The 25,242-nt window shown below is 43.8% G+C and overlaps 1 protein-coding gene across 5 annotated transcripts; it reads left to right on the top strand.

Annotated features, from left to right (window-relative positions):
* Positions 1 to 72: 72 nt before the first annotated feature.
* Positions 73 to 23,250, top strand: pi4kaa (phosphatidylinositol 4-kinase, catalytic, alpha a). Of its 5 annotated transcripts, none has more exons than XM_070924164.1 (54): positions 73 to 215; positions 3,285 to 3,401; positions 3,519 to 3,612; positions 3,755 to 3,843; positions 4,415 to 4,487; positions 4,578 to 4,840; positions 4,964 to 5,030; positions 5,132 to 5,280; positions 5,363 to 5,428; positions 5,517 to 5,613; positions 5,710 to 5,901; positions 5,989 to 6,089; positions 6,349 to 6,478; positions 6,568 to 6,697; positions 6,789 to 6,884; positions 6,981 to 7,164; positions 7,266 to 7,366; positions 7,463 to 7,631; positions 8,567 to 8,617; positions 8,894 to 9,002; positions 9,141 to 9,277; positions 9,366 to 9,499; positions 9,583 to 9,665; positions 9,744 to 9,814; positions 10,110 to 10,234; positions 10,353 to 10,434; positions 10,549 to 10,632; positions 10,768 to 10,857; positions 10,993 to 11,112; positions 11,862 to 11,954; positions 12,422 to 12,578; positions 12,688 to 12,815; positions 12,916 to 13,074; positions 13,167 to 13,318; positions 13,503 to 13,610; positions 14,084 to 14,211; positions 15,207 to 15,362; positions 16,031 to 16,110; positions 16,217 to 16,416; positions 16,961 to 17,048; positions 17,131 to 17,298; positions 17,391 to 17,444; positions 17,664 to 17,784; positions 18,743 to 18,872; positions 18,967 to 19,037; positions 19,664 to 19,736; positions 19,831 to 20,011; positions 20,099 to 20,203; positions 20,630 to 20,755; positions 20,965 to 21,085; positions 21,168 to 21,327; positions 21,502 to 21,591; positions 22,431 to 22,514; positions 22,604 to 23,250. In XM_070924164.1, exons 1-54 carry the CDS (start codon positions 117 to 119, stop codon positions 22,653 to 22,655), a joined length of 6,288 nt encoding a protein of 2,095 aa, XP_070780265.1. In that variant the 5' UTR covers positions 73 to 116; the 3' UTR covers positions 22,656 to 23,250. The 5 variants fall into 5 exon arrangements, with proteins under 5 accessions (XP_070780265.1, XP_070780266.1, XP_070780264.1 ...); XM_070924165.1 differs by having other exon boundaries at positions 14,084 to 14,220; positions 15,255 to 15,362; XM_070924163.1 differs by having other exon boundaries at positions 14,084 to 14,304.
* Positions 23,251 to 25,242: the final 1,992 nt, after the last annotated feature.

The following is a 25,242-nucleotide window of genomic DNA, read 5'->3' as shown; positions in this document are numbered from 1 at the left end:
GCTCTGCGCCGTTTGGACCTTGCGCTTGCCGTAGTTGTCAGTGCGGACTTTCACTCCTCGGGACAAATGAGAGAGGATGTTTGTGTCGGTGAGGCAGCACTAAGGCATATTTAAACATGTCTCTAAATGGAGGGGGGAGCAGAGGATTCTACTTCAACACCGTCTTGTCTTTGGCCCGGTCGTTGGCGGCTCACCTGCAGGCGCCGATAGACAAGGTAACGTTATATACGTGGCGGTAGCTAACAAGCTAATACCTGTCAGAGAGTCTTTGACACCAAGGCCCGTCCTTAACTTGGATTCTCGGCCGGTGTGGGCTCTGCTACACATCTGAAAACACAGTAAACGCGTCTCTCGGTTTGTTAATGTCCGAATTAAACAAACGTTTATTTCATTTTGAGATTTAATGGCGCCCGCGACATGATAGCATTTGTGGCTGACTTCAGAGGAGGCTAACGTCGGCTAACGTTAGCCGATGTGAACCTGTAGTTAATCTTCCTTTAGGTTAACGCTCAAGACTTGAGGTGTTAAAGGAGAAGAAAGCTATTTTAATTGGTGTTAATATGATTTTCAGAATAGATCGTTTCTTCTTCGGCGGTCATTCATTCAGCAGGACACCGGAAACTGAACCTGTGAATGTTCTCCATTCATTTCCACAGAAAGTCGCTTAACTCAGATCTTTATAATTTATAATAATTTATTGTGTAAGTTAAATAATGTGTTGTACCAAAGGACAAAGAACTACTACAACCCTGTATATTATTCAATTCTCTGTACAGTGGACTGTGCCACCCACTAAGTACTGTATTCCAATGTAATGTAGTTAATGCTTGTGTGTGTGTGTGTGTGTGTGGGGGGGGGGGGGGGGGTATCTATTGTAGAGCTTCAGAAAATTAAATGGGAAATATTTTGATAATGGCTTCAGTAATCTTTCATGCAAAAAAAATCCCAAATTTAGTGATAATTCCAGGAGAATTTGCTTTTCTTGGCGCTACTTTATAGTAAATAATTGAATATTTTGGGGGTGGGCTTTGGACTGTTGTTTGGACAAAACAAGACATTTGATGAAGCCGCCTTTGGCTCTGGGATATTGTGATGGGTACGCAATAGTAACTGGTTAGTTGCAGCCCTAGTCTAACCTCTGATTTAAGGCTGAGTTCCTGTCTGTCCTCAAAACTGCAGCATGCTGTCTTTCAGTCCAGTGTTCATTCAAAAACCAGTTAATTCAGTTTCCACAAAGCAAGAGCAGTCTTCACTTCATTGTTGCATCTTATTCCGAAAAGTGTTAAGGATCATAAATACAAATCCTGACCCCAAACACGGAAGCGATCAGTGCTAAATTAAGATTCATTGCATGGTGACAGTGGAGTGGATCAGTGTATCGTTTAACTAATTGCAGCATTTTTGAGTGACAAGTTGTCGATATGTCTGGCAGGAGCAATCAATAGTAAATGAAAACGGTTGAAACTACGAGGGGCAAGGCTGGATCACTAACCCGGCTAGCGGGAGCTGCCTCAGGGCCCCAAAAGTCGCAGGTGCACTGTTTTATGTGTGGTCTCGTGGCCCTGTGTTGAAATACAGCTCTAACACCTTTAATATTTTTGTTTATATTCTGCTCACATGATGCATTTTCCTAAATAAAGTTGTGTTTTGTTAAATTACCACAAACTGACGGACATACAGAAAATCTGACGCCAGGCAGTATTCTAGTATAGAATTACTACAGTTGCCATCTAAAGTGTACTGTGTGCACAGTACTTGATGGGAACTTGGAGGCAACAGGAACCCTAAACAGGGTAATCTGGCCATAACAAGGAGGAAGCATAAACTCTATCATTATTCCCATCATAATGAAAATAAATAAAGGAAGATGTATTATTAACTAGGCACAGGCCATGACATGCAGATCATACAAGGGAGGCAACCTACTTTAAGTCCCAGAAAATGCAGACATAACGCTGCCTGAAGTGGGATTTCATCTCGCAAATGCTGGAAACGCTGCAGAATTGTTGGAATAATGCGGTTGACTACTCTGTTACTCACTCAGGAGGTTAGGATTTGTGGTCGGGGATTACAGCAGGCCACAAGGCAGCGTCTGAAACAGAGTTTGAACTGATTAGGAAAGACACTCACTGAGTTTCAAAATGGGGAAATGGCTTAAACAGGAAGTATATGAAACAGCTGTGGTAGCAATAAAAGCAGTCAGCCCCAGTCGGTAAGATTAGTGACCTAGATAGGTTTTTTTTATGTCTATGTAAGGTCACTCTAAATTTGCTTGTTATGAAGGGCTGTATAAGCACATTTTAGGAAGTGTAGCTAGAAGCATCAACCATCTCTTTGACCTATGTGGGGCTGCAACTAATGATCGTTTTCATTATTGATTAATCTGTTGATTGTTTTCTCAATAAATCAGTTTAGTCTTTTTAATATCAGTACATTGTGAATAATGACTATAATAATTGCACAGAACCCAAAGAGGCATTTTCATAAGTGTTTGTTTCATTTGACCAACCATCAAATATTCAGTTAACTATCAAATATGACAAAGAACAGCAGCACATTCTCACGTGTTAGCGCCAAAGTGATTATTGATAAACCGTTTGAGTTGTAGTCTTGTGACTGTTGGCACAGTTTAGTCTCTGAATGTCTGAGTGGGAGACCCCGGGGGTCTGTCTCAGCACGTAGGCCTCATTGTTTGTACAATAACCCACTTTCAGTGGGCGTCAGAACAGCCTGTGGTACTTAAGAACATATTGTTGTATTTATGCTGTTGGTTCAACTCCAACCTTTTCATTAAAATGTAGAGGCACATTTATCCTGTCTAAGCACAGCAGGTTGAGCTTTGGCTGAAAACCCAAATCCCCCCTTTTTTTCCATTTCATTATTGTTTTGGCACTGACAAACATAACAGCTGAGATGATCTTTAGCTGTTTTTTTTTTTATGTCAGATGCGACCAAAATCCTTCAGATGCTTTATCAGTTTAAAGGATCCTCTGCATCGAGTTTTGTAGGAACTAATGATCTCACTTTCTGTGTTTAAATCCCTTAGAGTTTAAGTCTGGCCCGTTAGCAAGAGGCTAATTAATGCCAGAAGCTGGTTTGGCTCAATTTCTGAAGCACATTTAGGCCAACAAAATCATTATCGCTAATGGAAGCAGACGTGAACGATGTGTCTGTTTAAGCCCCGTGGGCAGATAAATCCTGTACTTTTAAAAGATTAGCTTATTCTGACAGCTCTTCTTAATCGAAGCAGCAGTGGATGTGAGCCATGTGTTGCCCTCTCACAGGTCCAGAAGCTACAATGCATGTGTCCCGTGGACTTCAGAGGAGTCTTCCAGCTGGATGAGAGGAGGAGAGATGCCGTCATTGCACTGGGCATCTTTCTAGTAGAGTCAAACCTGCAGGTAAACATTGTACCTTGTTTACTCATGATACGTTTGTGCAAACAGTGAATTCACAGGATGTTGATATCGCCGTGGTAACCCTATATAACACGCTATGGAATATATGTTCTGTTGCAGCACAAAGATGCTATCGTCCCTTACCTTCTGGGGTTGCTTAAAGGGCTTCCTAAAGTTCAGTGGATTGAAGAAAGCTCAGAACGCAAAGGAAGGGGTAAGTATACATATGTGACTGTCTGTTATTCTGTGTGCTTCAAGGATGGACGCCACTGTGCTGTAATAATAATATAATAATAGTAATAATAATAAAGTTAGGGTGCGGTTTTTTAATGTTTGGAGAACTTCATGTCTTGCAGAGACGCTTCCTGTTGCAGAGAACTTCAGCTTTTGTCTTGTAACACTACTGTCCGACGTCGCCCAGCGTGATGAGACCTCACGAGGACAGGTGTGTGTGTGTGTGTGTGTGTGTGTGTGTGTGTGTGTGTGTGTGTGTGTGTGTGTGTGTGTGTGTGGTTGCTGATATTCTTCCTCCTCTCCATACTGGCTGTGAAGAGTTTCAGACTCCTTCCAGACGGTATTCCAATGTAAGAGATGCGGGACAATCTCTCTGCATTTAGCTGAAGCTAACACGAGACAGTTTACGTTCGACAGATTAGGTATCTATCTGATTGTTGACAGTGTGGAGTTAGACAGGAAACATGGGGAGGGAGAGGGAGTATGACAGGAAACAAAGGTCTCAAACTGGAATCAAACCGGGGACGTTGGGGTTATGTGGTATCATTGTGTTACTCTTCCTCTGAGCCTCGTATTAGCTTCAGCTGAATTTTAGAATGTATTTTTGCACAGAATAAGGACTGTGGATTTTGTCCCCCATCGCTTACATTGGAGTTGCGTTGGGAAGGAACCTCTTGAAGGCCGTCACAGACTGGAGGAACAGTTACAGCAACCAGAAACTGTTTTCAATGTACCTATGAGCGTGTGAACGTTGATCTAAAAGAATGTAACGTCGTTGTCAGATCCTGGAGGCGGTCATGGACATCATGCAGATCCTGCAAGATATCTGCAAGAATCCAGAAGCTCATGATAAAGGTACCAACATGACTCACCTCATGCTTCCTTGTATGTTATGCCGCTGTTCCATGTCTTCATATTTTGAACTGTGACCTGTGTTCTGTACAGATTACCTCTGTAGGTACACTGTGCCCACCCTGCTCGGTGTCGCCCGAGCATTTGGCCGATACAGCAACACTGAGGAGCCCCTACTGTCCAAGCTGTTCCCTCGACCGGTTGCTCCTGTGCTGCCCACGGCCGATGAAAGTGACGCGGTGCACAGACGGTCCTTCAATGACTTCCGTTCCATCCTGCCAAGCTCTTTGCTCACGGTGTGTCAGGGAGACACTCTGAGACGTAAAGCCTCCTCTCTGTCCAGTGTGTCACAGCAGGTATACATGATGCAGGAAAAGTAAAGGAAGCTAAAAAGAAAAGTTGGCAAACCTAAACCTAACCTGTAAAAAGCTACATATTTACGCAAACACTTGTGTGTGACTGTTTTTCTGTGTTTTCAGGCCAGTCCAGAGAGAGCCTGTCTGACCCCCAGCTCACCTGCTGATTCCTCTGCACAGTACTTTGAAGGTAAGTACCTGAGCAGAGGCAGTTGAGCCTGTTGGGCTTTCAGGAAACATCCGTAACTTGCTGAGAAACGTGCTTCAAATAATTCTGCTGTCCCTCCTCAGGTTCATACCTCCCTGACGGCAGCGCAGTGGACCCTGATTATTACTTCTCCACCATCAGCTCCAGCTTCTCTGTCTCCCCTCTTTTCACTGGAAGCAGCTCTGGAGAGTTTCATGTCCCTCTGGATATGCTCAGACAGCTCCTTAACATGGTTAGCAGCCACAGCAGCAGAATGGATGCATTTCATTCAGAGGATTGTCTGTAAAATGAATTCAGTTGTTTCTCTCAAACAGGTTGAACAATTTGTCTCTGAGTCGTTTTTAAAATCACTGGATGACTCCTTGGCAGAACTTCTGGAGGTATGACTCTTAAATCACTACTGATGCTTGTCCACTCTGTTTTTGACTCTACGGGTTCATTGTTAAATGTGTGCTACTTTCTTGACAGATGAATCCTGGTCTTCATCTCTACTACAAAACCTTCAGTGATCCTCTGTACGTTGCCATATTTAAAATGCTGAGAGACACTTTGTACAATTTAAAAGGTAAAAAATCCCGTTTTTCTATCCCTTTAAAGCCACAAATTCTTCTTCCAAAATGTGAAGTTAGCACTAACGATGTCTTTTCAATGTGTCCACCAGACCTTCAGACAGACTACGTGAAGGAGGTCCATGACTTTGTGCTGGAGCAGTTCAGCAGCAGCCAGTCGGAGCTGCAGAGGATCCTGCACGATGTCGAGTATCTCCAGAGTGAACTGAGCCCGCTCAAGCTGCGCTGTCAGGCCAACGCTGCCTGTGTGGACCTCATGGTGTGGGCTGTGACTGAAGAGCAGGGTGAGAAATCAGTTCAGTCAGACAGGAAGTCATCTGTCTCAGAAATCATCTCTGCAAAATGTTTTCCTCTCTTTGTTTTTCCACCAGGAGCTGAGAACCTTTGCACCAAACTGTCAGAGAAGCTGCAGTCCAAGACGTCCAGCAAAGTCATCATCGCTCACATGCCGCTCCTCATCTGCTGCTTACAGGTGACACCTCGCTGCTTGTTTTGTTTTTATCCACCTTTGTTCTTCTCTTGTCATCCTCTCACATGAAGCCCAAAGGGAAAGAAACAGCAAAGATTCAGAGTGGCTGTGCTTCCCTTTATTCAGAGCGGTTTGCGTCGGGCCAGAAGTTACATCAGAACTCTTAACTATAAGTGTGAACTTGTGAACAGCTGTGAAGCAGCTCCAGGTTTGTCTTTATAAAGCTGTAGATATTAACCCATACATGTGTCTTTGTCTTCAGGGCTTGGGTCGTCTGTGTGAGCGCTTTCCTGTGGTGGCCCACTCTGTCACCATGTCGCTGAGAGACTTCTTGGTGGTTCCCTCTCCTGTTTTGGTGAAGCTGTACAAATACCACAGCCAATACACTTCAGGTAACAACACAACACTCAGCAGCTCATCATTCCATAACAGTATTCCTCCCAGTTTAATGTTTTCTTACCAAACACACATTTTTTTTAAGGTGGTGGTGAGATAAAGATCCATGTGACCAACGAGCATTCCCAGTCAACCCTCAGTACCCATTCCAGCAAGAAGAGCCAGCCCTCCATGTACGAACAGCTGCGGGACATCTCCATAGATAACATCTGCAGGTGAATTCACCCACATACACACTTAAACAGCATGTGCACACGAAGTGGTATCAACGAAGCCTTTACCCCCCCGGCCTCCGTCTGTCCTCAGGTGCCTGAAAGCCGGCCTGACTATGGATAATGTCATCGTAGAGGCTTTTCTCGCCAGTCTGTCCAACCGTCTCTATATCTATCAGGAAAACGATAAGTAAGTCAACCATCATATTATACTGACTTGGATGAGGATGAAAAGTCTTGACTTGAGAGTGTATTTACACCTGTTCCCTCCCCTCTCCTCCCCCAGGGATGCTCACTTGATCCCGGACCACACCATCAGGGCTTTGGGTCACATTGCTGTGGCCTTACGGGACACCCCCAGAGTAATGGAGCCCATCCTCCAGATCCTGCAGCAGAAGTTCTGTCAGCCTCCGTCCCAGCTTGATGTCCTCATCATAGACCAGCTTGGCTGCATGGTCATCACAGGCAATGTAAGTATTAATGTCTCCACCGTCTCTATTGTTTAATTAGCTAATGTAGAGTTTCAAAGCATGTCTAACGTCATAACGTGTCTTTTTCTTCTTCACCTTAGCAATACATCTACCAGGAAGTGTGGAATTTGTTCCAGCAGATCAGTGTCAAAGCCAGCTCCATGGTCTACTCTACCAAAGACTACAAGGACCATGGATACAGGTGACCACCATCTTAATGACACAAGTACAGTTCTTTGGAGTTGTTGCCGAGTATTATCCACAGTCTGTAAATGAATGTTCCCTCCTCTGCATGTAGACACTGTTCCTTGGCGGTGATAAACGCTCTGGGTAATATAGCAGCCAACCTCCAGGCGGAGCAGATGGTCGACGAGCTGCTGGTCAACCTGCTGGAGCTTTTTGTTCAACTGGGCTTGGAGGGGAAGAGAGCCAGCGAGAGAGCCTCAGACAAAGGCCCAACTCTGAAGGTATAGCACACACACACACACACACACACACACAGTAGCAATGAAACACGCAGTGTTGGCGCGGGGGGGGAGGCTCCAAAACCTTCCCCCCCAAAAAAATGCAAGACAGTCCAGCAAAAATCCTGACTCAACTTTTGCAGCAGCGCAGTGCAGCTTCAGCTGGTAATGCACTCTGTGGGCCAATAGAAAGCATCCAAGTGTTCATTTCAGCTGGAATATCTCGTGTACATTACTGCTCAAAGTGCCAAGATGGTGATGAGCACATTATTGCTGCAGGGGGTGGGGGGCCCTGGTGGTCTAGGGGTTTAAGGCGCTGACCATGAGCAGCAACACCTCCAGTTCACCTCCGGCTTTGTTGCATATCATGTCATAACAGTGACGTGAAAGATACAGACAGGAAGTGGAGGTCAGTCTGAACACGTCTAAAGGGTTCAGCATGCCTGAAAGGAACTGAGACGTGGACGATTGACTCGCCTCATGACCTCATCTAAAGACAGAAGTGCTGAAACCTGTTCTGAATGGCCGCACTCGAAGGCAGCCTGCAGCTGCGTCCCACTGCCCCCCTGATATCTCTCTGGGAATTTGGTGTCTTTTGTGTGTCGCAATAAATTGTAAAAAATAATATATAAAAAAATAAAAAGATGTTTTTGGACAGTCTCCCCTGGAAGGCATGCATTCTGTTGCACTCGGGTGTATAACATGAAAAGTGATGGCAGTAGTAAAAAAGAGAACTTGAATTCAAACCTGGCCAATTACTGCGTGATTATGTGCGTCGTTGTCGGATTGTTTGTTCTGGACACATACAGAAATTGTCAGATGCAGCCCCCCATTCTGACATCCGAAAGGTTTTAGACGCTGTTCAACAGTACAACAAACTCTTTATTTAAATCGTGCTGACGCACAGACCTCCGTACCCTCCTCCTTTGTCTCTCCAGGCATCAAGCAGCGCTGGAAACCTTGGCGTCCTGATTCCAGTTATCGCAGTGGTGAGTGTTTTTGGATATTTACAACATTTTCAGCTTTCACCACATTGTTTTTATCACCGTCTCCTTCTGGCAATCAGACTCAGCCATTCAGCATTTAGCTTTTTTTATGAGTCAGTGGGAACATTGCAAAAATAAATTAGGGTATACAAAGGTCAATTTGGTCCTCTAGAGTCCAGAACACATGATGATAAAATCCTTTTTAATGCTCTTTAGGGTTCTGTGAACTGTACCTTGATATTCACAGACATATATTCTCTCTTCTTCTTCTGCTCTTAGCTGACTAAGAGGTTGCCACCAATTAAGGAAGCAAAGCCACGTCTGCAGAAGCTCTTCAGGGACTTTTGGCTCTACTCTGTTGTCATGGGATTCGCTGTGGAGGGTTCAGGTACAGTCGGTTCACGAATACATTTTTATTCCTGGCTTCACTGCATGACTGATCAGTGTTTTTTGGGTAACGTTGAGACGCCCACTGATCTAATGTGTTATACGTCAGCATCGTGACCGGTTTCTGTTGATGCTTCAGGTCTGTGGCCAGAGGAATGGTATGAGGGAGTTTGTGAGATTGCGACCAAATCACCGCTGCTCACATTTCCCAGCGGGGAACCTTTACGCTCAGAGCTGCAGTACAACTCTGCACTGAAGAATGACACCGTCACTCCAGTATGACAGCACACACACACACACACACATACGCAAATATAACTCACATAAAGTGTACCTAAGTTTATGGTTCATTGTTGTATTTCAGGCGGAGCTGAATGATCTGCGCAGCACCATCATCAACCTGCTGGATCCTCCTCCTGAGGTCGCTGCTCTCATCAACAAATTGGACTTTGCCATGTCCACATATTTGCTGTCTGTTTACAGATTGGAATACATGAGGTATGTCAACCTGTCTGCATGTTGCATGTTGGCCTATGTGCTGGACGATGTTCTGTTTATGATTTATAATTTTCATCTGTCAGGATGCTGCGTGCTCTGGACTCGGACCGCTTTCAGGTCATGTTTCGATACTTTGAAGACAGAGCGATACAGAAGGATAAGTCTGGTAAGCAGAGGAAGAAAGACTTAAAACTCTCTGTGACTTGTTTGTTAAATGCATTAATATTTGATATATTCTTTGCAGGCATGATGCAGTGTGTGATTGCTGTTAGCGACAAGGTCTTTGAGGTCTTCCTGCAAATGATGGCTGAAAAAGTGAGAGAGATGTTTTCACTTGGGAAGAATATCTTGTTTAGAGTGTGTTTCATCACACAGTGATGATATTCACTCATGATCTGAGGCCCTTTTTTTTATATTATTGTAAACTAAACTTTACTTTACTAAACTTCGGACTGTTGGTCGAAACAAAACAAGACATTTGATGACTTTCTGACATTTCATAGACCAAACAAATACTTGACTAATCGAGAAAAAATAATCAGCAGATTAATCAGTAATGAAAATAATTGTTAGTTGCAAACCTAATCTTAATAAAATGTTATATTTTCAGGCAAAAACCAAAGCCCACGAGGAGGAGCTGGAGCGCCACGCTCAGTTCCTGTTGGTCAACTTCAACCACATCCACAAGAGGATCCGCAGAGTGGCTGACAAATATTTGTCTGGCCTGGCTGAAACGTGAGAGTGCATCGATACACATGCTCATTCACTCAGAACAACTACACTGACTCTTTTATAAACTGTTTAAAATGCAGGTTCATACCCAGCAGTGTCAACAGTATTTCTCTCTGCTCAGGTTCCCACACTTGTTGTGGAGTGGTCGTGTGCTGAGGACCATGTTGGACATCCTGCAGACGCTGTCCCTCTCACTCAGTGCAGTAAGTGATGAAAAAAATCAGACTAAACATCAGTGTGGCATCTATCTTTCAGTCTTTATACTTCATGGATGTGCATACCATGTCATTAATGATGATGTTTACGCTGTTTTGCAGGACATTCATAAAGACCAACCTTATTACGACATCCCAGACACGCCATACAGAATCACTGTGCCGGATACATATGAAGCCAGAGAGGTAATGTTATTGTATTCAGTACTCACCACTGTACACTCTTTACTGATTTTTCTCCATCTGTGTGTGTGATCTATCTAAAAAGTGTCCGTTTTAAACACGTCACATATAAAAGACATGTTATATCTTAAACTGTAGAGCATTGTGAAGGATTTTGCTGCGCGATGTGGGGAGATCCTCAAAGAGGCGATGAAGTGGGCGCCATCTGTGACCAAATCACACCTCCAGGTAACATTTATTTTTAAACTGTGAGTCCTGTAGAATTCAGAACCTCCACATATAGAGCACGTGTAATAAATAAAGTTTTGCATCGTGGCCTTTAACCTGGTTTTTAACCTCTGTACTTCATGTGGTCTTTTTCAGGAGTATCTGAACAAACACCAGAACTGGGTGTCGGGTCTCTCCCAGCACACAGGCCTGGCCATGGCCACAGAAAGCATCCTGCACTTCGCCGGTTACAACAGACAGAGCACCACACTGGGGGTAGGTCACAAACTGACTTTTCAAATGCTTATGTTTATTAATGGTTTCATTGGTTTATGTCCGGAATAAAAGTGGCTCAAGAATGGAGCCTTGTGGGACTCCACTGTGGGACTGTAGCGGCTTAATTTGCTGTTTCTTCATTTACGACTATGTGCAGAGATTATAATTTTAGATTAATTTGCCCAAAAAGTTGTGATTTACATCCTGAATACTTAAGTAAGAAAATAACATAAGTAAGTTTTCGTTACTTAAAAGTGGTGGCAATTGTAGTTGCAATAAACGGCCGTGACATTTTTACATGTCTTGTCACTCTATACTTGAGCATATTATAAAATAGGCTGCAAAATTCTTCCATCAGTGAAAATTAGTGGGAGATTTATTGGATAGAAGCAGATGTGAGCCTCTCTTGCGCTCACAAAGGTCATTAATTAAGGCTTCAACTGCAAAATAATTGAAGAAATACATCACTGATGAAGCCTGTGAGAGAATAAAAAAACTCTCAGTGCTGACACTGCTCTCTCTCTCTCTCTCTCTCTCTCTCTCTCTCTCTCTCTCTCTCAAATATCACACAAGACATTGTGGCTCTTGCTGTAAATGTTCTGTCACGTCTGAATAAAGCCATAAGGAACATTTACATAATGTTTCATCTTCCATGTCTGAAAATAAATCGTCCGTTTCAGAGATTTTCTCTTTCTTTCTACATAATCGATTACAGTTTATATTCTTAAATTATGTGCTTTCACCTGTAGTCCACTCAGCTGACGGAGAGGCCAGCCTGTGTGAAGAAGGACTACTCTAACTTCATGGCCTCCCTCAACCTCAGGAACAGATACGCCGGAGAGGTAAAACCACATGCCCCTTGTCCACAGAGTCCGGCTATCTGCTCTGCTCTCTGTTGAATTCACAATGTAATTGTTCATATTTACATTGTTTTTCTGGTTCTGTTACCAGACAACAGACCAAGTATAAAGTAGTGATTTGATTGTGGCTGATAAATACTCCCTGTGAACCAAAGCTGTTCTGCGGTGCCTTATTTCTTTTACGTCGTTTGACAGATTAATGATGGCGGCTGAACTGTGTGATCAGTTAAAATAAGAGAAGCAACAAAATGTTGTCCTCGGAAAGGATCTGTTACCACATCGAATTGAGCTGCAAACGTTGTAAAACACGGAAAATGTCAGTAAAACAACTTTAAGGCTGATGAGGAACAGATGCTTTGTTTCTGAAACTTTCCCGGTGGACGTTTGAACCTTGTCGGAGCGGCGAGATGTAATCTGAACTGCTGATATCTTTCCTCTTCTGTGTGTAGGTATCCGGTATGATCCACTTTGCCCAGGCAGTTCGAGGACAGTCCGATCTGGGTCGGCTGATGATCAAGCAGATGGGAGAGGCTTTGGACTCTGCGCAGCCCGAGGCCTTCACTGAGGCCATGTTCAAGCTGGCCGCTTTGCTCATCAGCGCCAAAGGTTTCCCTGTTAACACTCATGATTATGTGTTATACCAAACGCATTGCTCCGTGTTCTCTTTATGCTCTGGACTTGTTGTCTTGACTGCTGCCATCCCCCTGGTCTCTAGACTGCGATCCTCAGCTCCTGCACCACCTCTGCTGGTCTCCTCTCAAGATGTTTACGGCGCACGGCATGGAAACGGCTATCGCCTGCTGGGAGTGGCTGCTGGCAGCTCGTGTCGGAGTGGAAGTACCGGTACATAGATGTATTTTATCGTTTTTGCTTTCGTGTCCTCGTCTCGTGTGAGTGCATTTGCGTTGTGTACACACTGTCAATCTCCTCTGTGGCGGTCTAGTTTATGCGAGAGATGGCGGGAGCGTGGCAGATGACCGTGGAGCTTAAGATGGGCTTGTTCTCAGACGCTCAGGTGGAGGCTGATCCTCTGGCTGCATCAGAGGAGAGTCAGCCTATCCCCTGCCCTCCAGATGTTACCCCTCACCAAATTTGGATCGAGGTCCGACTAAATACATTCTGCTTTGGTTATTACTTCGTGTTCTTATCATTCGTCTCCCCTTCCACTTATCACGTCTGCCTCTTGTCCTCTAGTTTCTAGTCCAGAGGTTTGAGATCGCCAAGTATTCCAGCGCAGATCAAGTGGAGATCTTCGGCAGTTTGCTACAACGCTCGCTGTCCCTCAACGTCGGCGGGGCGAAGAGTAGCCTCAACCGCCACGTGGCTGCCATCGGACCTCGTTTCAGGTACATAAACACAAACAAAGTGGAAAGATAATGTATGGTCCGTTTTATGATCTGTGTACGTAATCTCTGTCCAGCTTCCTGTCTACGTCACAGTCGGCTTGGTTTAAGGATGCAGATTGAAAGGAAAGTGTGGGACTTTGAGAGGCAGATGTGTTTGTACTGATCCTATGTGTCCATGCTTCAGGCTGCTGACTCTGGGTCTGGCTCTGCTCCACTCTGATGTCCTCACCAATGCAACCGTAAGAAATGTGCTGCGAGAGAAGATCTACTCTACAGCCTTTGATTACTTCAGGTACCTAAACACACTTAATCATTCAATTAATCTGAGTAATATGTTTTTCAATTCATCCATAAAATGTCAGAAAACAGTGAAAATAAAGATAAAGATGTGATGTCTTCATATGGCTTGAGTCTAAAACCCAAAGGAACATAGAAAGATAGAAAGTAGTAGTAGTGCTAATTAGCACATGCTAGCATGCTACCACACTAAACTAAGATGGTGAACTTGGTAAACATTATACCTGCTTAACATCAACATGTTAGCATTGTCGTTGTGAGCATGATAGCATGCTGACATTTAGCCTCTAGCAGGGCTGTCGGCGCTCCGTCTTGTTTCAGTTCAAACCTTTATTGCCTCAATATCTGAATTGCACAAAGGTTCAGAGAAAACACACAATGAAGAACAAATCAAAACATGATTTAAAAAAAAAGATATCGCTAACTAGCTCAGCAGCTAATCTAAGTCTCCACTGGGTGTCCCTCCAGCATGGCTCCCAAGTTTCCCACCCAGGGTGACAAGCATCTCCGCGAGGACATCAGCATCATCATCCGTTTCTACGCCAGCATCCTGTCCGACAAGAAGTACCTGGCAGCGTGCCACTTGGTCCCACCTGGTGAGCTTGGTACTACCCCAGCCCCGAGCACGCTCTCTGCCGGGATATTTGGATCGCTTATCGTGTCCAGCACTTCTCCGATATCTATCTTAAGTAAGCCTAAAGCGGTGGAGCTGGGACTGCACTGCAGCAGGAGCATGCTTTTTCACGCGTGTCAAATTTGACGCTGTTTGTCCTCACCATGCTGCTGATAGATCCTGGTATCTATCTAGCTTTCTGTGTTTTTATAGCGTGTTCTTCTCTCTTACACTTTCCGCCTTTACTCCTCCTCTTTCTCCTACTTTTCAGTGTCTTACTTCTTGTACTTCTACAATCAGTCTGTTTTTCATTCTTACTGTTAAGCAGCTGTGAGGAAAAGCGCAAATTTGTCAGCTGCGTTAAGATGCATGATTATTCATCATGTCCGCCCACCCGTCTGCCCCCTCTCCTCGACTGATCAACGTGGTATCAAAAGAAGAAACTACACATTAAAAATGTTTTTTCTTCCACCCCAGAAAGTCCTCTCCTCTTCATTCCCGACAACCCCGAGAAAAGACATGGTCTCATTCTCATACACATCGAAGCGCTTCAGGTAGACGAGTCCTCTAACCGCTGATCCTGGATCAGATTAATCTACCTCTAGCCCCCCCGGCCCCACCGCGCATTAACAAGACCACATAATATCTGACCCAGTATCAGTGGTTCAAGGCAACTTCTACCTACATGTAAATCCCGCTGGATCTCCCTGCTTTCAAATGCATGACCATCACCACAGCAGAGGACTAACTGATGCAGCTCATCTCGCTCTTCAGAAACTCCCTCATCATCGATCATGCTGTTGATGTTTTTCACTGTTTAGAAGACGTAATAATGACTTAGGAGGGTGTCATGTGTGAAAAAAAACTCACCTTCAAATTTACTATACGAAAAAAAACAAGTTGAATTGGACAATAAAGAGTAAAGGTACAGTTTGTGTCTGTGTCTGGGCCATACTGAGTCTGTTTGTATGTAAACAGATAATCAGGACCCGTCCTTGAACAGTCTGTCGGTGATGAACGCCGCAGACCTCAGGAGCAACATGGACTCCAGCGCTCGCTCCCAGCAGAGCAGCCAGGGATGGATCAACACCTACCCACTGTCCAGTGGCATGTCCACCGCGTCCAAGAAGTCAGGTAGCGCTTACACTCAGCATGTAAACAATACAGACAGTAGTGCACCAGGTTCAGGGAGTTTTCAGTTTCCTAACCTCAGTCCTGTTGTTATATTGTGTGTTTGTACATGTGAGGTCTCATAGTTGTGTGTCTGATGCTATATTTTAACCTGTAAAGTGTGCAGACTCTTCGGCTGATGTGCATGTTAAATAAATGGAGGTTATAGTTGGGAGTTTGAACTTGGAAAGAACTTGAGAGAAGGGGAGGATGCAGTATGCTAAATATCCAATTGGGACAACACAGTTCACAGTTTTTATTTCTATATATTTATACGTACATATACGGAGCCAAAAGTACACAAAGGCTGCGATATACAACTTTAATTGTCCAACAAAATAATAAACCTTCGTTTATCTAACTCATTTGGGGACAAATATTAGATTTCGACTCTCTTAGATCTTTGTTGATCTTACAAAAACAATTCTATCTCATATTTAAAACACTAAAGAGCCATCAGTGCCACCACTAGGTTACCAGAGGGCAGTCCTCTGGAGAGCCGGCCTGCTGGATGCTGAGATGAGCAGCATTATTTTCATCATATCCAAAGATACAAACGCAGACCGAGAAAACCCTGAGAGCTTCGACTGACACAGTAGTTTGACTGTCTGTACGTCTTCTTGACTTTCTAGGCGCGTCCAAGAAGAGCAACAGAGGGACGCAGCTTCACAAATACTACATGAAACGCAGGACTCTGTTGCTGGCCTTGCTGGTGAGGGCTGATAATGAATCGTCATTTCCTGGTTTTAACCCTGCGGCTCGGTATCGGCCCCTCTTCATGCTCTCTTTGTCCTTCCCGTCTGCCTCCGTCTCTCCAGGCCAGTGAGATCGAACGCTTGACGACGTGGTACAACCCCCTTTCCACCCAGGAGCTGGCCATCGCCACGGAGCAGTCAGTGGAGACCAGCATCGCCAACTGGAGGTCCAAATACATCAGTCTGACTGAGAAACAGTGGAAGGACAATGTGAACCTGGCCTGGGGCATCGCACCCTACCTGGCTATGCAGTTACCAACGAGGTTGTCACTCTCTCATTTCCTAAACTGACGACTGAAATATCTCTTAGAGTGAAGAAACGACACTTTCTCCCTTTTCAAAATGAAAAAGTGAACCCTTCAGTTCAACACACTCTGCTGCCGCAGCCGTACTCGGTCTGCTAGCTCGGAGGCTAATGTTAGCTACTGTAATGTTAGCAAACTGTGGCTCTGTTACTGACATTACTGAGTCAGTTTGCTGCTTTTATGACTCCGCTCCGCTCCACATTCTTGGGGTTTATTCTCCATATTTGTTAGCATACAAAAGCTACATCTCCTATTTGGCTGTATTCACCTTTAACAGATTAGCGTCATTACGCCTGTAAGTGTGCTTTTAAATGAGGTGTTCTTACCTGTGGAACAGAACCTGGACGTTACGGTTGTATTTCGGCTTGCTGTTGTCACTCAGCAAAAGTTACATATTTACTTTCTTTAAGATGAACTTTTAGGGAGAAAATAACTGAAAACGACCTTCCTGTTCCAGACTGAAGGTTATTTCCTCGTTTAATTTGAACTGTTTGGTTTCCAGGTTTAAGAATGACGCCATCGTTGCTGAAGTGACCCGGCTGGTGAGACTGGACCCCGGAGCTGTCAGCGATGTACCTGAGGCGGTCAAGGTGAGATCACTTAGTCTGGTAAAGCTTTGGAAATGTGTCTCTTTATGTTTGTGAATAAATATTTTCTTGTTTTACTCTGCAGTTCCTGGTGACGTGGCACACTATCGATGCTGACTCTCCTGAGCTGAGCCACATCCTGTGTTGGGCTCCAGCAGACCCGCCCACTGGTCTGTCCTACTTCAGCAGCATGTACCCTCCTCATCCTCTCACTGCTCAGTACGGGGTTAAAGTGCTGCGCTCCTTTCCTCCGGTACGTCACACACTCGTGGGTCAGTCAGAGTTCCTCTATGCTGTAACTTTAAATCGCAGCTCTCTTGACATTTGTTTTGTGTCTCTTCTTAGGATGCTATCTTGTTCTACATTCCTCAGATTGTTCAGGCTCTCCGTTATGACAAGGTAAACATCAGCCTTTAAATCTTACTCTTTAAATAGAACAGCTCCTCTTTCCTTTCCAGAAGTTCATCATATTTAGTTTATCTAATCCAGGTTGTGGATCAGTAGCCAGTCAAGATTATTATTTAAAGTAAACCAATGAAATGAATCTGTGAGTGTTTAATAGTTTAATCGTCATTCATGCAGCAGAGGTAATAAACTGTGATACTCTGTCCTGCTCAGATGGGTTATGTGAGAGAGTACATCCTGTGGGCGGCCCAGAAGTCTCAGCTTCTCGCCCACCAGTTCATCTGGAACATGAAGACCAACATCTTCATGGACGAGGAGGGACACCACAAAGACCGTGAGTCGGAGACGCCACAGTGAAGTCTGACGCTTCGACTGTGAGCGAGGGCAGCGGTGGTGTTCACACTGATTTAAGGATGGAGCTAAGGTTGAATACCTGGATTTGAGATTTTAGTATTTCCTGGGAACTCTCACCGCTATTCACACCCTTTTGTGTTGGTGCAGGAACAAAGACGCCTTCTCCGAACCTTATTAACGCTGCCACATAACATAACATACGTTTTCATACGAAAATGGCAACTTGCAGTACAGCTGTGTTACACTTGTGTGAACAAAGTCAAGTTCAAAACCTGTACAGAAAACCATGCAGGTGGTTCAACAAGTAGCTTAATCAGACCTGATTCAGTCAACAGAAGAAAGCCCGAACTAAACATCCAAGAACGATGCAACGAAACAGCTCGACAAAATGGCTGCGTGCAGTGGATGTTCTGTAAAGATCTCAATACACTCAGATTGGTAGAGGATACGTGGAATAAGGAGGATCAAACAATATGGTTGACGTTGTGTATTTTCCACCTTTAAAGATGGTGTACTTTTAGTTTTTCTACTTTCCAGATAATCAAATAAATATGAAAGAATAATTTGAAACAGTTCTATTGATCCTAAACAGTTCTGTTATTAAAATCAGACTTCATTTATGGTGAGGAGAGTGTTGGGATGGAATAAACCTTCAACCCTGTACCACTCAGGTTAATGCATCTCATGTGTGCTGCAGTACAAACCCTCCCGATAGTTTACATTTGACATTTGATTTGTTGTTAAAGTTGCCATGTTAATCTTCCGCCACATTTCCTCCTTCTGTCAGTGTGCTTCTGGCTGCTCTGTGTTAAGTTAACGTGGTATCTTTGTGTAATTACATTGTCTGCCTAATGGGAAAACCCTTATTAGGCCTAATTAAATCCGATGAAGTTGATGTAATCACATTAATTCCTGCCTCATTAATCTGATGTGAGCAGCTGACATCGGGGAGCTGTTGGAGCAGATGGTCGAGGAGATCACGGGTTCTCTGTCGGGTCCGGCCAAAGACTTCTACCAGAGGGAGTTCGACTTCTTCAACAAGATCACCAACGTGTCCGCCATTCTCAAGCAAGTTCTCCAACAACACTCTTCACTGCAGATGGTCAGCAGACAAGGAAATGTTCTGGTGGAATGTAAACCCTGATTTGTTTTTATTGTTCAGGCCGGTTCCAAAGGGAGAGGAGAGGAAGAGGGCCTGTCTCAAAGCTCTGTCGGACATCAAAGTCCAGCCAGGTGAGTAGATCTGGATGATTACAAACAGCAGAGAGTAACTGTGCTGCGGTGGAAACGCGAGCCTTCGTTTCACATTCAGAAATACAAACTTGTGTTTTATTGGACACGTTCCTCTCGCGTGATAATCCAAAGATATTAAAAGATAGAACGACAGAAAACAGGGAGAAAAGCAAAATAACCCAAAAGAGCACAGAAAAAAACCAACTGATGGCTCAATGTTATCTTATATTTTATTAACTTACATCCCTCTCTAAGATATTGCTTTCTTAAATTGTGTCAGAAAAGTATTGACCCTGGTTATGATATGTTCAGAAGAAACTCAGCAACGCATCAGTAAAACCTGTTACTGCCGACTCAAACTCTGCTTTAGTAAACCTGGCATCACACATTTATCCTCTAACAATGCTCCTTAGCTGTGAATATTTTCAAGTAATAAATTGTCTCTATAGAGATCGCAGATAACTTGAATATTTTCCCTCTACAGTCTGAAGGGTTAGTGGCTCTGTTTGTTTTGTGATATATAACATCGTATATTCTTCTATGTAAAACATTATTTATTGTCGTCTGAATATTGTGAGTCTCTGAACGCAGCCTACTGTTGTCCGTCTCTTCTTGGTGTTTTCCAGGCTGTTACCTACCAAGTAACCCTGAAGCCATCGTGCTGGACATCGACTACAAGTCTGGAACTCCCATGCAGAGGTGGTGATTCATGCAGAGAGTTTGCCTCTGAAAGTAATTCCGATGCTACCTCTCTTCTGGGAAATCAACCCATACCCTGTGTTTTATCTCACAGCGCTGCCAAGGCTCCCTACCTGGCCAAGTTTAAGGTGAAGCGCTGCGGGGTGAGTGAGCTGGAGAGGGAGGGTCTCCGCTGCCCCTCGGACTCTCTGGAGGACGGAGAGGAGAATCCGGACGGGTCACGCAGGATTTGCTGGCAGGCTGCCATCTTTAAAGTGGGCGATGACTGTAGACAGGTACCCCGCCGACCGGTGCATTGAACTCTGGGACATTTCAGGGGAGGAAACTGTGACTGAGTCTCTGCTGCGTTCTTCTGTCTCCAGGATATGCTGGCTCTGCAGATCATTGGGCTTTTTAAGAATATTTTCCAGCTGGTGGGCCTGGATCTGTTCGTCTTCCCCTACAGAGTGGTGGCCACTGCACCAGGGGTGAGACTTCGTGTCCCGTTACCCCCTCCAAATCCAGTATTCTCTTATCTATACCTCCTCTCTCCACCTAAATACATTCTTTTCACAGTTTGGATCCTATTTTTGTAGGATTAAGTCAGGCTAAATGCAGTCTGAACACAATGTCAAACACAAATGGAAACAAATGTGAAAATACCCGAAAACATCCGTCATAATCATTCTTTGCATTGTAAAGCTGAAAGTACAGTGGCAGAGAGGATCCCTGCAGCACAGTGGATGCGGAAAATGTGAAAAGGTTTGGGTAGTGACGTTGGTTTTCACGTTTGTTTTCATTTCCAAAGAAGTGGTTTAGAAACGGCTTCACCTTAAACGTGTTTATAACTGAAACTTTATCTAAACATTTATTTTTACGATCAGGTTTTCATGAACTGCCCCTCTTTTCCTCAGTGCGGCGTGATCGAGTGCATCCCAGACTGCAAGTCCAGAGACCAGCTTGGCAGACAGACGGACTTCGGGATGTACGATTACTTCCGTAACCAGTACGGCGACGAGTCCACGCTCGCCTTCCAGAAGGTGCGGAGGTTTTAACCTTTTGGGCTCGTTTGTTTTACAGAACAGACTTCGCTGTTGCGTATCAGCGCCTCAGTGGAGAGAGAGGCGCACCACCAGGCCTGATTAAATAACAGATCGTTGACCATAACCGTTAGTCACAGTTCTGGCAGGGATGTCGTGTGAAGAAACACGAGCGGGATTTCACTGATGTCCTCTTGTCCTTCCCGCAGGCTCGCTATAACTTCATCCGCAGCATGGCCGCCTACAGCCTTCTGCTGTTCCTGCTGCAGATCAAAGACAGACACAACGGCAACATCATGTTGGACAGCAAGGGCCACCTCATCCACATAGGTACATGAGCATGGACTCACCGCGGTGAGGACTAAGTCTTTGCTGTGATTGTTTGTGTTCATGTCTACCTGGTTGTCTCCAGACTTCGGCTTCATGTTCGAGAGCTCTCCTGGCGGTAACCTGGGATGGGAGCCGGACATCAAGCTGACGGACGAGATGGTGATGATCATGGGAGGCAAGATGGAGGCCACGCCTTTCAAATGGTTCATGGAGATGTGTGTCAGAGGATATCTGGCTGTGAGGTGAGAACCTGCAAAAGTAAAAGTCTGCAGATTTCTGCCAGGGAGTGTTTGACCTCCATGAGCTTCGTTAGGGGACAAAAGAGCAGAAAGATGTGGAGTTTTAAAGGAAACGGAGAACTTTTATATTGTGGTTTAACTTTTTGTGTTTTATTCACTTCTTCTCTAAACATAAAGACCCTACATGGATGCAGTGGTTTCTCTAGTGACCCTCATGCTGGACACTGGACTGCCGTGCTTCAGAGGACAAACCATTAAACTCCTCAAGTGAGTCCCACAGCAGGATGTCACTACTGTACAGACTCATTTATTGGTCATATATATGTATATACAGTAGATGCACCTTAACCCGTCGGCTAACAGATGTGTGATTTGTGTGTTTCAGACCAACAAATCATAGACGTGAGAATAGATCCTCTCAGATTTGTTCTCTAGGCTCAAACTTAGGTCTCTGAGAAGAAACAAAACTCTAAAATCTTGTTTTATTTGTGGGAAATAAAGTGTATTTAAATGTTTTTATGTTAGCACTGGCTGAAATGACTGAGCTGTAATATAAAACGTGTCGCTCGTAGTGACAAATCCAGATAATTATCAGCCAATTCTGCAGTCTGAGCATGTTTTGGCTCATTTGACCTGTCTGGTTCGGCCTCGCCGCTCTCATCAGCCTCATTTTTAGTAAGAAACTCTAATAAACACACCGTCTGTCTGCCATTTGGTGCTGTGCTGATAGTGCACAAACTTAAGTTAACATAAAGGAGCATGTAGCTGCTAAAGAGACATTGTTTTGTTCTGTCTGGTGTGTATCTGTTAGGCTGTGAATGCCGTTGGTTTATGCGTGTCCCAATGCAAATAAACATTAAATCATTTAGATGATAAATATTTTTCTCAGGAGTCAGTAGAGAACATAAACAGAGCTAAAAGAAGAGTGAATGTTGAGCTCACGTTCATCAGGTGACACAAACACGAACGCTAATGTTGCTCCGTGTGTTAATTTGTTTGCTAACATGTTTACTGTAAATAAATGTCTGTTTACATACTGTGTGTTGTGCCTCTGCTGCCCCCAAGTGGCCAGAAAACATTAACGGGTGTGTTTCTCTTCTGATCAGAGGGCGGTTTAATCCTCAAATGAGTGAGAAAGAAGCAGCAGTGTTCATCATCAAAGTCATCCAGAGCTGTTTCCTCAGTAGCAGGTAACCTCACATGAACACCAGCAGCAGCATGATCACCGGCGTCGTGACTCAGACGCTCTCACTGACTCTCATGAACTTCTTTCCGACAGGAGCAAAACGTACGACATGCTGCAGTACTACCAGAACCAGATCCCTTACTGAGGGCCTCCCGCCAGACCTGCACTGTACTTCCAACAAGCAACCTGTACTCTCCACACGAGCAATGCAAACCTTCCTGTGGGCGACTTTAATAAGGCGGCGGGTCTGAACGCCACGCTGCCCCCTGTGAGACAGAGACCACAACATGGCACTTTGATCCTAACGCTACAGTTTTATTCAGCACACTGTAAGTTGTCCGATTTTATAACGAACACCTGAGTTTAACGTGAGAGTAACGAACAATGACTTTTACCAAAAGAGGTATTTGAATCACCCTTTAAGTATTTTCTTCTTGATGCTGTTATTTGTTACTCGGCGAACACTGAACCGTCTCACGAGAGGAAGTCGGCCGTGTTTATAGTGTTTGTCCAAGCAGCTGTTGTCATCACTCTTATCATTTTGTTACGATGCTGGTGTCCACTTTTATGCACTTTATAGATCACAGTATTTCACTGGCTTCACCTGCCTGAGCTCAAACAGAGATTAGAACACCAGGAATCAGAGATTAAAACAACCTGCAGTTTAATCAACGGATCAATACGACTGCAGTGTTTTCGATTTAGTGGAGAGATCGACGCAGGAATCAATCAGCATTTAATCCAAACGGTAGTCTTAATAAATGTGTTTAGAGGATCAGACGTAATCATGCTGTAGTGTTTACTGTAGAATATTTACTGTAGAGTCTCATCAAGATCGCAGGTATTTCTTCTGTGATTAACGTGGAACTTGTAGAGTTAAATGTGAAGAACATGTTATTCTGAAGATTTTAAAGACTTTTAACTGTGCTGCTCTGATGCTTCTCGGTCACTCCTCTCCGCCTCAGCTTTTAGCTTCAATTACTTATTTAAAGGTGTTTTTTTTCCACTGTGGGAACTTAACAACACGTGACCTGAACTTTCAGCTGTGAGCTTTTGGCTCCAGGTTCTGCCTTTTGTTTCCACTGTGTTCTGCAACCCGGACACTAAACACGCTGTAACTGTATTCTGCAGTATAATTACATTCAAGTCACAGAACTAGGCATCCCAGTTTATCTCAGAATGACGTTTAAGAAACACTAATGTATTTACAGACTCCTACAAAACTCTTTTAAAAACTATCAACTTCTATTTCCAAATCCAAACAAAGATGGTGGCCAGAAATGAATCAGATATATATATATATATATACATATATATATATAAATATATATAGATATTTGTTTCCAGTGTTGATGATAGTTTCCTTCAAAATAAAATATTTTGCTCGTGTTTTACGAGAAAGAACCAGGACGTCTGTCCGACACTGGAAACATAAGCAGAACCTGAGACAGCGGCTCCGTGTTCAGCTCCTGCAGTGTAAAAAGGCCTGTAGGACGCAGTTGATGCAGTTGACGCAGCACACGGGGGGGGGGGGGGGGGGGGTGGGGGTATATTTCTGTCCCGTCTCAGAACGTGTGTCAGATGTTCTACATGTTACGTACCCTTTACAGAACGTGTTTGGAAACATTCCTCCTTCAGTATTTGAGTTGTGTCGAACCTCTGGGGTTTGGGTTTCGTTGGATGATGTTGCTGATGCAGATGATGATGATGATGATGATACCTAAGAAGCCATTTCTCCTACCCTTGGTAGAAACTCAACTGTAGTAATACTTGACAAAAAAAAAAGCCTAACCTTATGCAATATATTCCTGTATATTGATACTGTACTTGTGTGTTGTGTTCAACCAATGAAGTTGCTGTAATTCCTCGTGTGAGAAGTGTTTTATGTTGCAGCTGTGACTTCATCTTCGTCTTCACATAAAGTATTTAAGATTTTAAAAAGGGACTCGATCAACTTCTTGACAAAAAGCCATTTTTAATGTAGTGGATTTGATTGAGTTTCTGTTATTTTAGATAAGTTAGTCCTCTCTTGTGTTGGTATATATATATGTGTGTGTGTGTGTGTGTGTGTGTGCTCAGTCTGTGGCGACATCATTGCCTGTTCAGATTAAGATCACGTCTTTTATTCTGATGATGTTTGAAAACGTCTTATTTCCAGATTAAACGTGTACGTTTCATCAGCCACTGACGTATTTTTACTTTCGATGTTTTCTTAAGCAGCGAAGAGCCGACTCCGCTCAGACGTTTAGTTTAGACAAGATGTCACGAAGACGGAGAAACAATACAGTAACAAGTTGGACTAAAAGCTGTCTTCATATATAAGAGCTGACTAGAACTGTAACAACATCCTCCTGGATTTCAAAACAAAAGTCCATTGGGGCTCAGGCCCCTCAAGTACTGTGTTTCAGTACAAATTTGAGGTACTTTACTTGAGTGTTTCCACTTTATACTTCTTTATTCTACTCCACTACATTTATCTGACAGCTTTAGTCACTTTACAGATTCAGATTATTAATACAACATATAAATCAATAAGTAAATTAAAATGAGCTTCACATTTACCAGCTGCAACATGAATTATAAACATTAATTACTAATTATAATTTATTATTCTGAAATTCTGCATAATAAGGTAAACTATAGTTTGATGCTCATGCTAGTACTTTTACTTAAGCAAGATTTTGAATGTAGGGCAGAGTATTTCTACACTGCAGTAAAAGTACTTCCTCATC

Source organism: Enoplosus armatus, chromosome 18 (genome assembly GCF_043641665.1).
Source record: "Enoplosus armatus isolate fEnoArm2 chromosome 18, fEnoArm2.hap1, whole genome shotgun sequence".
Taxonomy (NCBI): Eukaryota; Metazoa; Chordata; class Actinopteri; order Centrarchiformes; family Enoplosidae; genus Enoplosus; species Enoplosus armatus.
This window is presented reverse-complemented; position numbering and strand designations above follow the sequence as displayed.